Source organism: Apteryx mantelli, chromosome 1 (genome assembly GCF_036417845.1).
Source record: "Apteryx mantelli isolate bAptMan1 chromosome 1, bAptMan1.hap1, whole genome shotgun sequence".
In the NCBI taxonomy this organism is placed as follows: Eukaryota; Metazoa; Chordata; class Aves; order Apterygiformes; family Apterygidae; genus Apteryx; species Apteryx mantelli.
Window position 1 is genome coordinate 75872593 of NC_089978.1, and position 14895 is coordinate 75887487.

The 14895-nt window shown below is 39.1% G+C and overlaps 1 protein-coding gene across 4 annotated transcripts; it reads left to right on the plus strand.

Moving 5' to 3' along the window:
- The first annotated feature begins 1068 nt into the window (after positions 1–1068).
- PCID2 (PCI domain containing 2) lies at positions 1069–14361 on the plus strand. 4 transcript variants are annotated; one of them, XM_067295685.1, is made up of 15 exons: positions 1069–1118; positions 1516–1606; positions 3003–3092; positions 3675–3748; positions 4504–4569; positions 5110–5151; positions 5644–5698; positions 7347–7450; positions 8170–8245; positions 8369–8510; positions 9529–9629; positions 11672–11745; positions 11946–12071; positions 12286–12409; positions 13429–14361. In XM_067295685.1, the coding sequence occupies exons 2-15, from the start codon at positions 1571–1573 to the stop codon at positions 13516–13518; spliced, it is 1200 nt and encodes a 399-aa protein (XP_067151786.1). In that variant the 5' UTR covers positions 1069–1118; positions 1516–1570; the 3' UTR covers positions 13519–14361. The 4 variants fall into 4 exon arrangements, with proteins under 4 accessions (XP_067151786.1, XP_013809679.1, XP_067151793.1 ...); XM_013954225.2 differs by having other exon boundaries at positions 1072–1171; XM_067295692.1 differs by lacking the exon at positions 1069–1118 and adding an exon at positions 1190–1209.
- The last annotated feature ends 534 nt before the right edge of the window (positions 14362–14895 follow it).

A 14895-nucleotide genomic window follows, 5' to 3' on the forward strand; every position in this document is an offset into this window, starting at 1 on the left:
CCTAAGGGCCTCGGTCCCCTCCGCTTTCTCTGACTTTATTTAGTGGCGTTTGGCACAAAGCTGCATTATGCTTTCTAAGGAACTGGGCGTACGTTGAAATAAGGAGCATTTCCAACCCTGAGCTCATTTTCTTGCCTTGCTACCATCAACACCGGGTACAAAAGCAGGAACAGTACCAAGATGAGAGCTGCTATCCATACTCTAATCACCAGCTATCCTAAATCCAGTCGGAGCACATACAGACATCACAATTGTCAAAGTGCATGCCTGGGACTATGGGAGCAGGGAAACTTCAGCAAGTTTTTGTACTTCAAGTATCTCGCACTCACAGCTCTAAAAGCAACACAAAAGCTTCAGAAAAGCACAAAAAACATTCAAAAGCTAATGCTTGATTTGACTTCTGTGACGTGCTTATACAGGCCCTCTAGCACTCCTTGCAGGTAGTATTATTCTGGAGAGCACAGCCATAAGGACCAGAAAGTGAAAACAAGTGAAAACTAAGGCTGCTGGGAAGATTGCGTTTACCCAACAAAATATCTGTTTGCTATCACTAGGGTCCAGGCAAACAGGTAACACAAACCTGGGAGTTAAACGTGATTATGTGCCTGGCTCTTGCATAGGGAGGATTTGGGCCCCTTCCACGAAGGGATGAGGAAAGGGCAAGCAACAGCCAGAGCTGCCTGTCCTTTCGCACTGTCCTACCGACAGCAACAAGCACGCTAAGCCCTAACCAGTACCATGGCCACTGACACCCCCAAGCTCCGCCCCAGCGCACAGCATGCGCCAACGCACGCGGTTTATCGCTAACGCTCGGCCTCGGCGCCGCCCATCGCTCCTCCCCATTGGCCGCCGGCGGCAAGCCACGCCTCCCCGCGCCGTTGGGGGCGGGGAAGGAGAGCGACAAGTGCCGTCCCGGAGAGCAGCCGGAGACGGGAAGGCATCACATGATCCCTCGGTCCCTTCCCTTTCCCCCCCCCCGCCCATACGGACGAACGAGGGGTGTCACGTGGGGTGCGCGCGCGGCAGTTGGCGTGCCCCTGGGCACTTCCGCGTGCCGGAAGTGTCGCGCCGGGTGCCGGAAGTGTCGCGCCGCACCATGGCTTGAGGCTGGGCCTGCGGTGAGGCCGGGCAGGGCATGGCGGACGGGCCGCCCTGAGCCGCCGGGGTCAAGGTCGAGGAGCGGAGGGGCCGGCGGGGACGTGCTGCGGGGTGCGGCTGCGGGGTGGGCAGGAGAGCAGTCTGCGCGGGTGTGTCCGTGCGCAGCCGGGGCTTACCTCCCTTCCCGGTGCTTTGGTGCTACAGTTTCTCTTCCGCACACGCTCTCCGCAGCAGGCAGGATGCGTTTATATTCTGCTTTGCTTTACCTGAGCCTGTATCCCTTTTCCTAAAGGCCAGTAGCAGTTGCCGGGCCCTGAAAGACTTGGTAAAGTTATGCCAGGTTGCCTGAGAGGAAAGAAGAGATCTAATTGAGATTCTGTCACTTCGTTATTCTCTAAAATTTCTGTTGGTTTGCAGAATGTGATACAACTACATTTAATCTGGGACTCCTACCTCATCTACTTTTATTTTAATGGCGCATATCACCATAAACCAGTATTTGCAGCAAGTAAGCAAGCTTTTTTTTGGGGGGGGGCACTATCAGAATATAAGGGCATATGTTTTTATTTTTATTTTTTTTGCTGAAAATACATTACTTTGTTTAAGAAATAAGTCGATCTAGAAAGTGTAATGTGGTAAATAAATATATTTAATGCTGTGATAAGTATACCAGCTGTCTGTTGAGGATGTATTCCTGAAAAGTCTGATGGTTACTGATATGATGGATAGCGAAGCAATTTGTCCGTAAGAATTAATGTGGTGAGAGTGCATGTGTGCAGGGATTTAAGAAATATACACAATTTAAATGCAGGGACAGTGTGTGTGACAGGAGGCTGGAGAGGCAGGAACAGGATCATAAGGATCTTCAGCTGGACTGAACCCTCAGTGTCAACCTTTACAATTCTTGTTGCGTCTTTTTGAATCATCACATTCTCATCATTGTTATCGCATTCCTTTCTTGAATCAGGATTGATCAAGTCAATTGAATGAAGGACAGAAAAAGTGAATAGTTGTTTGGTGTTCAGTCTCAGAAGCGAAGCGGCTGAGATCTCTCAGGAGAGTGATCTGCTCAGAAAAGTCAGCATCTTTTGCAGTTAACAGTCCCAATGATCCTGCCTCTTCATCCTCCATGCTATATATGCTGTGAAAGTAATTTTGGGTGTTATTTGTTAGAGCTCCTTTCCCAATTTCCATGCTTTATTTTTCATATTTTTATGTCTTGGTAGGGGGAAAAAAAATCTTTGCTGTATGGAAAGCCTGTACTAAATAAGAAAACTCATAGACTAAAATAGCATGGAAAGCAGTAAAATTGAGGGGAAAATATAAAATCAACTACTTAACTCTCCTTTACTTGAAACAAACACAGTCTCTGGAAGAGTTTAATATTGTCTTTTGCAACTAGTTTATATTATTAAGCATTAAGTTCATATGATATCTATTTGCAAGTTCTGACTGATGACAGGACCAAATTCCGTCTGCAGCATCACAAGTGATAATACTCAAAATATTTTTTTTTATGCTTCACATATATATTTGATGCTCATAAGTCCAAATGGCATTTTAAAAAACTTCTTCAAATCTAATTCATAACTGTTGTCTTCAGATGCAAAACCCATGTAACCTCTTCTGGGCTTCTCTGATTTGGTTGTATTCTACAAATATATATTAAAAAACAACAACTATGTTTACCCCACTTTCTCTCCTGATCGCTTTTTGAAAAACACATGTATTAAAAATACTATACCAATACTGATCCTTCAGTTTTAAATTTTTAAAAACTCATGTTTGAGAAGCTATTGACATGGCTGAACAGTGATAACAAGGTGGCTTCCTTAGGCATGTGTGAATATGTTGTCTGGCTGTGGCTAGATTATATTCTGTAATGTGCTTGTTTTCCTGGGTAGGTACAAGAAGCCATCGACAGCAGAGATGGACAATTTTGTGCAGAATTGGTATCATTTAAGCATCCACATGTTGCCAACCCTAGGCTTCAAGTAAGAATCTGTTATCCTGAGAAAATCTGTTTTTGGCCTCATTTGTTTTGCTTTCAGTTTTCCTCTTTTTTCCATATGGGTTCCTTTCCACTGGGTAAAAACCTTAGAAATCTGCTTTACAGGCCAGAGCAGGATCCCCTCGTAGGTTTCTTCTCCCCTTCCTTTTAAAAGGATTCTGTCTGTCTGTCTTCATCTTTTCCTGGATGGCTTTTTGTCCTCCACTTTGAACTGTTTTCTGGATAGGCATTTTGAAGGCTCCCTGTGGCCAGATCTGCAATAGTGAGTGAAGTGGCACAGTGGGAGTGGATATGAAGATCAAATCACTTGGTCCTGAGGATCCAGTGCTTGCACCATATGTGTTTCAGACGCTTTTGTCTAAGACCAGCTCTAATATGGTCCTGTGGACAGAATGGACTCTAGCAGTTGCGTTGCACTGAACGTGAGTCTTAGTATAATGTAAGGTTTTGGCAGATAGCAAAGGCTTGCAGGCATAAGACTGTCATGATAAAATACCTATATGATGTTCTGTTTCTGGTGCAATGTAAGTTCTTTTAATATTTCATTAATTTATTCTGTACTTAGCTTCCATCTCCAGAAGAAAAGTGTCAGCAAGTCCTGGAACCGCCATATGATGAAATGTTTGCAGCCCACTTAAGGTAATGATGGGCCAGGAATGGACAAGTCGGTTGTGAGGCATGCAGTAGTGATGGGGAAGCATATCCTTAAGTTTACTTAGTTATTTTAAAGGGCTTACATCTGAAAATTTGTTATTTACTACTCTTATAAACAATGCCAGAATTGTAGGAAATAAAGACTTCTCTTTCTTCTTTGTGTGGACTTTACTTTATGCACCTGACAGTCATCTGTATATAGCCCTTGACACGGCTTTGGATTTGGTGCTTGCTCTTTCCTTTGTTCTTTTTTACTAATTACACAAGAATTCAGAGTGAAATAAGGAAGAGAAAGAAATGTGGGAGGGGAGGGGGGAAAGGAATTTTGGTCATAAAAGTACTCTTAAGACAGCTTTAAGATTCAAATAATTCTGTGAGGCTTTTATTGGAAAAAATTCAGTATTAACGCTGTGTTTTAGCTCACTCAGAAGACTTGGAAATTTTTTTTTCTATGCCAATCTCAGTGACAGTTTTAATAAGCATTAGCTTGTTATGGTTGGTATTGTACAGATTATAGAAATAAATCCCTGTTCATCTCTCGGATCAGTTTTCCACAATTATCAGACTCAGTACTCTTTTAAAATGCTTGTGTCACTGTGTTAGGAATATTTCTAAAAAATATTTCTGTTTTTCTTTTAAGTAGACTGTAAAGCTCTATACCTGTTAAAAGGCAAAAAAGAGAGAAATGTTTGTCTTCAAGTATAGGACCATTTCTGATGTACTAATGTTCCTTCTGACAGGTGTACTTATGCTGTTGGAAACCATGACTTTATAGAAGCCTACAAATGCCAAACAGTTATTGTCCAATATCCTTTTCCATAAATCCTGTACATTGTTTTCAGATTAATTTTATGTTTTCTTTTGTAATAAGTTATCCTTACCTTTTTAATTTTAATAGAAATGTGTTCTGCTTCCAAATACGCTTCAGCTATTTAGATCCTTAAGCAAGGGAATCCAGGTACATTTTTCTCCTTTCAACTTTCTGTGGGAGTAAGAAAACTGACATTTGCCTCTAAAATAGAAATTAACTTCTCAGAGTGTAGGAGAGCCTCAAATCATTAATATACATCCCAATTTGTATTTGGCTGGAGGAGAAGATACTGATAAAGAAAGCTGCTGTTTTATCTTTCAGTGACTGATGCTTTTCACTGTTTTGCTGCAGCACCGAGGGGGATGTGGCAGTATTACTGTTCTTCCCTCCTGTGTCTTTGCATCTTGGCTTCTTATTACTTGCTGTTTTGTTGATTTCTACCCTTTCATAGAGCACATAATATACAGTATCATACATCTGTTTTTTAAATCTATGCTTAATTTCATAACATTTTAAATTTTCCTAAATATAATACATCTTTCTTACGTGCGTTTCAAGCACATAAAGAAGAAAACTGGTGAGTACATTGTAAAGAGTTGTACAAAACTAGACTCTCTCTTTCATTGTTATAATACCACAGCAGTCAAACTAAGATTATGCCTATAATTTTTATTTATCTTCAGTGATAAATTAAATGCAGCCTAATTGTTTTTCTTACCTGTTTGAGTTTTTATGTCCAGAAGTATGAAAGCTAAACATTTAATCTTAATTATGTAGAATAAGCTATAAGCAAACATGAAGAATATGTTCAAGGCAAGATGGTAGTTTGTTTTAAGTCATTGAAGCCCCAGTAAAAAAGGCTTCTGAATGAATTATTCCTTCATTGTCAGATTTCTGAAATGCTGAGATCTTCAAGAATTGTTCTTTTAAAAATGCATCCTTTTTATTTAAAGATTCCTGTATGTTTCTCTAGTTTTGTGGCCAACTAGCAAGAAAAAATGCCTGTTTCTCATGCCTTGCTTGTTGAATGGCTTGCACATACTAAGCGTACAACATCTTACTTTTCTAGGGCTTTACCTATTATGTATGCTGTAGCTCTTGACCTTCGAATTTTTGCTAATAATGTAAGTAGATCTGAACTGTACATTAACAACCTCATTCCCTTTATCTGTTAGGAGTTTGCATGATGGAAACATTTTACATTTATTACATTAGCCTGATTTTGCTAATTACTGTTCAACCTGTTGTTTAAAAACATGCACATCTAAAATTTTGCTGTTACAGTAAATTCCTCCAAACCTTCTGAAAAACTAGGTTGCTCTGTCTGTCCACCTTCTATTTGAAGCTTGAACTAGCAAGGTTCTGAGGACCTGTGGACAATCTCACAGCAGTTGCTTAGAGCATGTAAAGTGATTAACTGCTGTCTCTACAGAATAGCGTGGGGGCACAACTCACTGCCTCCTTGTCCCCTCTTCCAGCTGTGTGATGCTGCTTTTGGTGCTCATTGGAGCCCATGCTGAGCCAGTACAACTGCTGACAAGCAAAAAACCAAATTTACATTAGTTTTCTCAGGCTAGTGAATTGAAGTTTAGGGATCTAAAGAGAGCTGGATGGCCCAAAGTAAGCAGCAGGATTGTGACCTTGCTCCTAGTCACTTGACCTGAAGAGGTCAAGTTAGAGTTCAAGTTAGGTTAGAGTTTGACAGTATTCCATATTTTCATTGTTGGTCCACCCAGGCACTTCCTTGTGTCCAAGCACACACAAAACAACACATTCAAATGCTTGCACAGAGAAGGTGTGTGTGCACGCTCACTTACACCCCAGCTGTGTAACAAGTTGTAATTCTCTAGCCAAATGAGACAAATTTCTATACTTGAGATACACAGGAAATGGGTGTTTGGGATCTGTCATGTTGGAAGTGTTTGAACAACTTTAGTATACTCAAAGGATGCATTTCCATTTCTTTTGCTTACATTTCACCTACTGGAAATGAAAGCAAGGGTCAGTGTTGTAGTGAAATTTGTTAGAAAGCACACAGCAAATATCCACCCTCTGTTTTTTTTCACCCTTGTTGATTGTTTAAATTCTGCGTTAATCAGTGCATGGATCTGAAATCTTTCCCGCTTTACATGAATAGTGTTGCCAACTCATTGTTTTCTTTTGGGTCTGCAGCATATGCTTTTTTTTTTCCCCTCCCCCTGAATATCTCAGGTTCTAGCAGTGTGTTACTGCTGGAAAATCTTGGGTTTTGGTTTAAAAATATAGCCGTCTTGGTTGCAGAGAGAAGCTTAATCATAAATTCAAAACTTATACTCCATATTTTGAAAATCATTTTAGTTTGCTCTTATTTAAAAGACAGGGGTTTTTGCCTGACTCTTGGTCTTTGAAAACTTGAGTTAGAGTGTTAATGCTCCAATTTAGCTGTAAGATGATTCTGAATTTAGGTGTCTGAGTGCACTACATTAAGCTTAATACTGCTGAAGCTAATAGTGCTAAGTGCTATTTGCAAAGTTCTGATTGTCTTCCTGTGCATTAAGTTTGGTGCAAGGTGTTCAGAAGCCTCTCCAAGTGATTTATTTATTTATTTATTTTTAGTTACTTTTATTCTGTAAGCTTGAGTACTTTTCAGGATTTGGGGAACAGCAGGTGTACAGGCATGCCAAATCTGTTGTTGTAATACTTTATGAAATGCTGTAGTGAGGAACTAAACTGTTTACAACCCAGTGAACCAGGATGTAGAATTACGCATTGTTTCTTGTCATGTAATGGTAGGCAGATCAACAGCTAGTGAAGAAAGGGAAAAGCAAAGTTGGTGACATGTTGGAAAAAGCAGCAGAATTACTGATGAGCTGTTTTCGAGTCTGTGCCAGTGACACGTAAGTGACAGATCCTCTCTAGAATTTGCACTATTGAATTGTTAAAAACTTAATGAACTTTATAGGTTTCTCCGCTCACAAAGGCCATGTTTGTGTCAGAATGGACACTTCTGGGGCTCATTTCCTCTCACTTGTAGTCTGTTCTCTCTTCACTATTAACTACAGCTGGGGAGGCCTCCCTTGAGGTTTAATATTCCTAGCAGATGTTATTGGGAGGGATTGATTATGTCCGTATCTCTCAGGAAAGATCATTAACCCTTTTGTGCCTCACTAGTTGTGAATTTTGTCTGCCCCCGTTGCAGTTACACTGGAAGAAGATGATTCTTTGGTTTCCACTCTTAGCAATTTTAATGCTTCCCAAGTGGAGAAAATGCTTTTTTTTCCACCCATCTTTCCTTCACCTTGAATACTGGAAACAACTGTTATGCTAGCATATTTGTTACAGACTGGAGTAAGGAGCTTGCTGCACATGAATAATATCTTGCTTGACATCTCTCATTTTGAGAAGGAAGACAGCAGATGTGTCTTCAAGATTAGAGTTGGAACATTCTGTTTTGACAGTGCTGGTATGGTTTAAGACAAGGCCTTGTCTTTTACTTTCAGTCATATTCTTACCCTGAAAACATCCATAAAGTATTTGTGGAGGGAATGTACCATAAGAACAAAGTCATTATTTTCTTACAATGTTCAATACTAGTGGATTTTTTTTCTTATGACAGTCGAGCAGGCATTGAAGATTCCAAAAAGTGGGGCATGTTGTTTCTCGTAAATCAGCTGTTTAAAATTTATTTTAAGGTAGGGTTCAAGTCTGGTAAGCTGTTTTTTATATTTCATATTCTAAGTCAAATTCACCCTTTTTTTATATGATGTTACATGTCTACACCCTCTGAGTAAAATGCAATTAATTTTTTTTAACAGATCAACAAGCTCCATCTATGTAAGCCCTTAATTAGAGCAATTGACAGCTCAAATCTGAAGGATGAATATAGTATGGCACAGAGAGTTACATACAAATATTATGTTGGACGCAAAGCGATGTTTGACAGTGACTTTAAGCAAGGTACTGTGTGTCAGTAGGACAGATTTGAACTCTCACTGCTTGGTATGAAATCTGCCTGATGTCGTTTGTTTGACTCAAAACCTGTGCAGCAGGTGCAGTTGTGTTTTATATTGACCGAAGGAAAGTCATGCTGAATGATCCAAGGGCCCACAAGCTGAGTCAGATCCGAGATGACTGGTCTACATGACACTTCTAATTGTAGCATATGCCCAGTTTTTAAATGTTTGTATGTAAAGTTCTCTGTAGTCTTCCTAATACACTGTGTGCATGCATAATAAATTAGGTATCTTCTGTACGAGCATCAACAGGATAGGTTTGTGAAAGGTCTTACAAAGGAGGCTTTACAACTTTCTTTTCCTCTTGAAGTTGCTGTATGCCGTGTAGGAAACCTTCAGCAAACTGTATTGTATAATTAGAGTCCATGCCCAAATGAGCCATTAGTTTAAAGGAAAAGATGGTTTCTGGAGCTGGTTTTGTTCCCTAAACAGTTTCCTCTGCCTGTCAGGCTTGTCCTTTTTCTCTCTCAGTGAAAACTGATAAAGACTTCTCACACTCCCATGCTGTACACATTGGCACATTTCTGCAGATCAACAGATGTGTGCATCAATCACATGGAGCTTACATCCCCGAAGAACCTAATCTGCATTTGGAAAATGTTGTTTGTTTCATCAGAGCTTCATGAGATTCCTCCTCTCCTATACTAGTACCACAATAATATTACTGACTTGAGCTGGAAATTCCAATATTGTTTGTAACTGTTACCTCTAGCATCTAGACACTGACATGTTTTCTTCCCCTTTCTGAAGGAGGACTCATTTTTCTGGTAATGCTCTCTTTGGTGTGATTCCCTAATAATTTTTACAGTATTTTCTTAATGTATTTTGATTGGCTTGGTTCTTTCTTACATCATTTAAAACGTCATGAGCTCAGCCTAGAAATGGACATTAAGCACAGAATTTGGCTTGTAGTTTTAATCAGTTTTGCTGCTGTTACTCAGTATTTTGATTTGTGTCTGCAGCTGAAGAGTACCTGTCATTTGCCTTTGAGCACTGTCACCGCTCAAGCCAGAAGAACAAGAGAATGATTTTGATCTACCTGCTGCCAGTAAAAATGTTGTTGGTGAGTAGATGATAGTCTTCCAAATCAACTTTTTGGGGGCAGAGGAGTCATACTGAGTATCAGCATAGTTTTTGTTTTTACCATATTGGTATTCAGAGGCTGTCTGTACCTGACCCACATAAAAGTCATCATACACAGTTTTTTGTACAGCTGGAGACAGAAAATGTTGACTTGTCATTTATATGCAAAGTAGGAAAAGGGGGAAAAACCCTAAATATTTTCTCCCTGTCTTTCTCCCACTTCTCTCAAAAGTAGAACCTGAAGTTACCTATGTAATAAAAAGCGAGTGCTTCTCCAAACAGCCCAAAGTTAGAACAACTTAGCAGTGTAGCTAATGTAATGTAGTAGAGTGCCTACCTTGTGGTCAGCTGTGCACAGATGGGCCAGGAAATGTATAGATTCACTAGTACAAATCTGTCTCTTTCATCTGGTGGAGGTAGAGAAGATGTGCAAGTAGTTTGCTGAAGACTGTCAAGGCAGATTTGCCACAGGAAGGAAAGGACTCCCAGCTTTGGGCTTTCTGATTGCACCTTGTGCATTTACCTGTTTGAGGCATGTCAGAAGTGTCACCAAGTAGAGAATTTTGGTTTTGATCACTGAACAAATCAATGAAGCCTGGTTTATCATTTGATCATTTTATCTTTTTATTTAAAGAATTAAGTGCATCTCTGCTTCTTGTTCCTGTCCTTCTCCATCCACTGTGCTAGCATTTTTGTGTTCCCTGAGTTACTGTGATTATACAAATTTTATTCAGTGTAACTGAGGGGATAAGAACAAGATTTTAGAATGTTTTCTGTTCCTGGCCCTATTACCAAAGTGATTCTGCTCCCCACGGAGAATGTTTTTATCATCCACTTGTGAGCGTTTCCATCTTCCACTTTTGCCCCAGCCTGTTCACGACCGTTCTCCCTTTTCCCTTCTGTGCTCCCTATTCAGCCCCCTGCAGTGTCAGTTTGGTTATTACTCTGCAGCCGCCTTGTGGTGACAGAAACCTCTCATGGGGAAAGGGAGAGCGTAGTGGGTATGATAATTAGATTGTTTTTTATTTTTATTTATTGTCTTTCTTACTAGTTGTTTTCAGATCAATCAGTGGTAGGGTTGACAAAGCAAAACTAACAGCCTTGCTATAAACTTTGCCCCCTTTGACTGGGTGCCTCAATGTGGTGGGTCCTTTAGAGCCTACGGTGGCTCTTCTGGAGCCGTTCTAGTGTACAAGAGGCCCTAAAGAAGCCAGGTAAAGGTCATTGTTTTCACAGTTGCTTTTTTAATCAGGCCCCAAACATTACCATGAACCTTAAAATGTACTAAAATAGCTTGGGTGGGGTTTTTTTATTCCTAGCAGCTCTCAGTAAACATGCAGCTGAGTTCTACTCTCAGATAATCCTCCAACCAGGAAAGGGGCTACCAGCAACACAGAATGATGGTAACTAAATTTAAAGTCTGACCGAGTCAATGTGCAATCTGATCTCTGCTGTGCAGCGAGGGAAAAAACTAAGTTTCTTTTTGATAGTGCACATGGTTCAAAGTCTTACCTGATCTAACAATGAGAATTCATTATTTTTTCTTTAAATTTAAACTTTCTTTTTTGTAAGAAAGGACATTTGTATGTCCATATGGAGGCATAGTGGAAAAAATCTCATACAGACTGAGCTAGCACTTAACCGTGCAGAAGCACTGCTTGTATGATTAGTGGTGCCTGGGATTCCAGCAGTTCTTTTGTTTGCAGATTAGATCATACAATCATAGCATGCAGTTTGCATCAGCGTAGGTCTCATGTCACAGGATCTTGATTTTACAAGTTTGAATAGCTAGAAGTATTAAGAGACTCCCTGAACCATGATATATAGGTAGTTATCATGAGCTGTGTTACAGGATGTTTGGTGGGGGCGATGTCTTACATATGCTTTTATTCACCTCTTGTTCTGTAGCAAAAAAAAATGTAGTTGAACATTTCTCTGTTTCTCTGACAAATGTTTTTATAGATTTTACTTAAAATGCATTTGGCTTTACCCTGGAAAACTTAGAAACCATTTATTTTTCAGGGCCATATGCCAACAATTCAGCTCTTAAAAAAGTATGACCTTATGCAGTTCTCTGAAGTAACAAAAGCTGTGAGGTATGGTGATTATTTTATTGTATCATATTTGTTAGTTCAAAAAAGTGTTATATGAAAGATATTTATTTGGGATGATTGAGGGGGAAGAATATTCCTGACAAGTCAGACTCTTTTTTTTTCTTTTTTTTTTTTTTTTCCTCTCTCTCTCTCTCTCAGAAGGGTCAGACTTTCTCATGTTTTTATTTCTTCCATTCTTGTAGTGAAGGCAATCTTCTCCTGTTGAATGATGCTCTGACAAAGCATGAGACCTTCTTCATTCGATGTGGAATTTTTCTTATTCTGGAGAAGCTGAAAATCATCACCTACAGAAATCTCTTTAAGAAAGTGTAAGCATAACAAGCTGTGTTTTTGTAAAAGCAAATTTAACATGGTTTTACCTAGGATTGAGATGGAAGTATGTATGTTCCTTAGTTCTCTTCAAGGGGCCAGATTTCTAGTCAAACTGAATTTACTGTAGAGAGGCCATTTTGCTATGAATCGGAGTTTTAAGTGATTGTGCCTCAATAACAGATAATTTTTTCTGTTTTTTTTTTTCTCCAGATATTTACTACTCAAAACCCATCAGCTATCTCTAGATGCCTTTCTGTTTGCCCTGAAATTCATGCAAGTGGATGATGTTGATATTGATGAAGTTCAGTGCATTTTAGCTAACCTTATATATATGGTATGTGCTGCCCACTTTATGTTCCTTGCAAACTGCAGTCAGTAAAAATTATTAGAGAATGAAAGTTTATTACAGAACTATATCAGATCCATATAGCTAAATCTAAGGTTTTTGTATGTGTAGTAGTTTATTCAGTTGGGCACAAAGTACAAATGTTTTTCATTTGCCATGGGGAATTCCTCTAGTTCCTGCCTCTTTCAGGAACCAGTTAAGATTGCAGTTGAATTCTTATTACTAATTCAGTAGTAACCTTTCTAAATATGCAGGAATATTTATTTCACAATATGAAAATTATACCTGGGACAAGAGAGGGATTTGTTCTTCTGCATTTGAAGTAAGAGACCCTTGACGTTCTAATGTCAGAAGAATTCAAAACATGAATTTTTTTTTTAATTGCTTCACATTTTGCCTTTTGCTCTAAATGGGTCTCAACTATTCATGAACAGATGATACAGGCTTGGCATCAAGAAGTTTGTAATAAATCGGAGGTTTTGGAGCAGCGCTGCAGTGGCAGCAAGAAATGAACTGCTTCTCTGTTTCTGAAACATTGTGGTGTGCTTTTACAATAACAGAGGGTGGGATTGAGTGACTGGAAGATCTTTCAGTGCTAAAACCCTACATGTCTGAAAACAAGAAATCTGTAATTTAGTTTATTAGATTTGGAATAACAGTTGATTAAAACTGTAATTTTAAAGTGAGCAAGAGTAAACTTAAACACTTGCGATTTGCCTCTTCAAGAAAATGTAAACTGACCGGTAGGGGGCCCTGGCAACAGGCTCTCAGTCTAATAGCAATGTTAGTTCACGTACATTTTTAAGGTTCCAACTTTCTGCCTGCCTTGTGAGCAGACTGACTTATATAATTTTTTTTTTTTTTAAAGGATATAGATAACAAGTGCAGTAGTGCAGTGGTGACTGAGTATGCACCCACAGTTTTGCTTGATTTAGTCTGAAGACAGCTGAAGTACAGGAACTGTGTTACCAGTTTCCCTTATTAATACAATCTTTTTCTCCTGCCAGGGTCATATTAAAGGGTATATATCTCATCAGCATCAAAAGCTTGTGGTCAGTAAGCAAAACCCATTCCCTCCACTGTCAACAGTGTGTTGAGTATTGCATCTTATCCAGGCAAGTACTTCTCAGCTGCTCCTAATCATCCAGAGAACACTGTAAATGACCTGGTTCGTGTCCAGTACTGGAATACCAGGAACTGTTTGTGGCTCCTTTCCCAGAATGGCCAAGGTTGCCAGTGTAACAAAGTGCACTGGAATGAAATGCTCACTTTTTAATGATGGCTTCCATGAGCTTTCTAGATCATTTCAAGTATCTCACCAGGAAATAAAAGCAGAGCATTCTGAATTCCTTCTAAAGTACCTAAAAGCTTTTGTAAAAGTACTTTATGTTACTATTTCTGCATTTATCTTTCTGAAAAGAGAAGTATCATCTTCTGGTACTTATATTAATCCATTCTTCAGGGTGGAAATGATGTTTTCTTTTATGATTTTTATTTTTTTTAATCTCTTCAATAATGGTGTCAAATACTTGCTGATATTGAATACTCTCTTCAGGCCTTCTCTAAAAACTGGAGATTTTGTGCTTGACACCAAGAGCTTTACTGTGTCAGTGAAACTTATAAGTTTAAGTAAATGTCAGATGTTTGTCTGGAGGTGCTCAGAAATGGCTTTTTTTTCTTTTTTGTAATTCCTGTAACATTTTGTTTAATTTTCATCATGATGAAAAAGGACATAGCTAAGCAGTTTGTCTCTACACCACTTTATTCTGTTTCTGGGGAAGAGACTGCCACTGGGTCCATGATTTTAAGTGTCCATTCCTCTGGCTCCATTATTTTAAGCATGTGTTCCTTTTTTTTTTTGTACAATATAACTTTGCCCATGATGATGGTGTCTTGTTTGTTTGTTTTTAACAAAATAAAACAAATGCTTTTTTCCCCTCTGTGGGGGTCTGGGTTTTTTTTGTCTTAATTCCTTTCTATTTTACCAACTAACTGAAGTGGACATAATTTCTAAGGGAACATACAGCCACCATGTATGAGAGAAGCATTTTTCAGTGTGATATAAGAGTCAAGTCCCGCATCAACATAGGTTTTTAAAGACTTGGAGTTCCCCTGGTCTTAATAAATACTATTTGTACGGGTGCTGAAATAAGAATATGGATATGTTGAAGCAGACCTTAGGGAGTAAAATGACTTATTTCCTTCTAGAAACACTTAAAAGTCCAGAAAACTGTCAAAACTTCTTGAGTTTGAGGATGAACAGTAATAAGAAACTAAGAGTTTAGTCAGTTTTGTAGTAAAGTAACTAGGTTTACCATATCATGATTTTTCACAGTAGTGTGTGTCAACAGAGGAAGGAAAGACAAACTTGGGCTTTTTTGTATGAGTTGGAGTTAAATATTTACAGTACTATTGCAATTTCCATTGCTGCATATTGTGACAGAGTCAAACTGATCTACACGCTACATCCAAGT

Excerpts from the sequence above, each read along its gene's own strand:
- PCID2 (XM_067295685.1), top strand. The coding sequence starts at position 1,571 with ATGGCGCATATCACCATAAACCAGTATTTGCAGCAA. Across the intron at positions 3,749-4,503 it reads ATGTTTGCAGCCCACTTAAG|GTGTACTTATGCTGTTGGAA; the intron begins GTAATGATGGGC and ends TCCTTCTGACAG. Across the intron at positions 11,746-11,945 it reads GAAGTAACAAAAGCTGTGAG|TGAAGGCAATCTTCTCCTGT; the intron begins GTATGGTGATTA and ends CCATTCTTGTAG.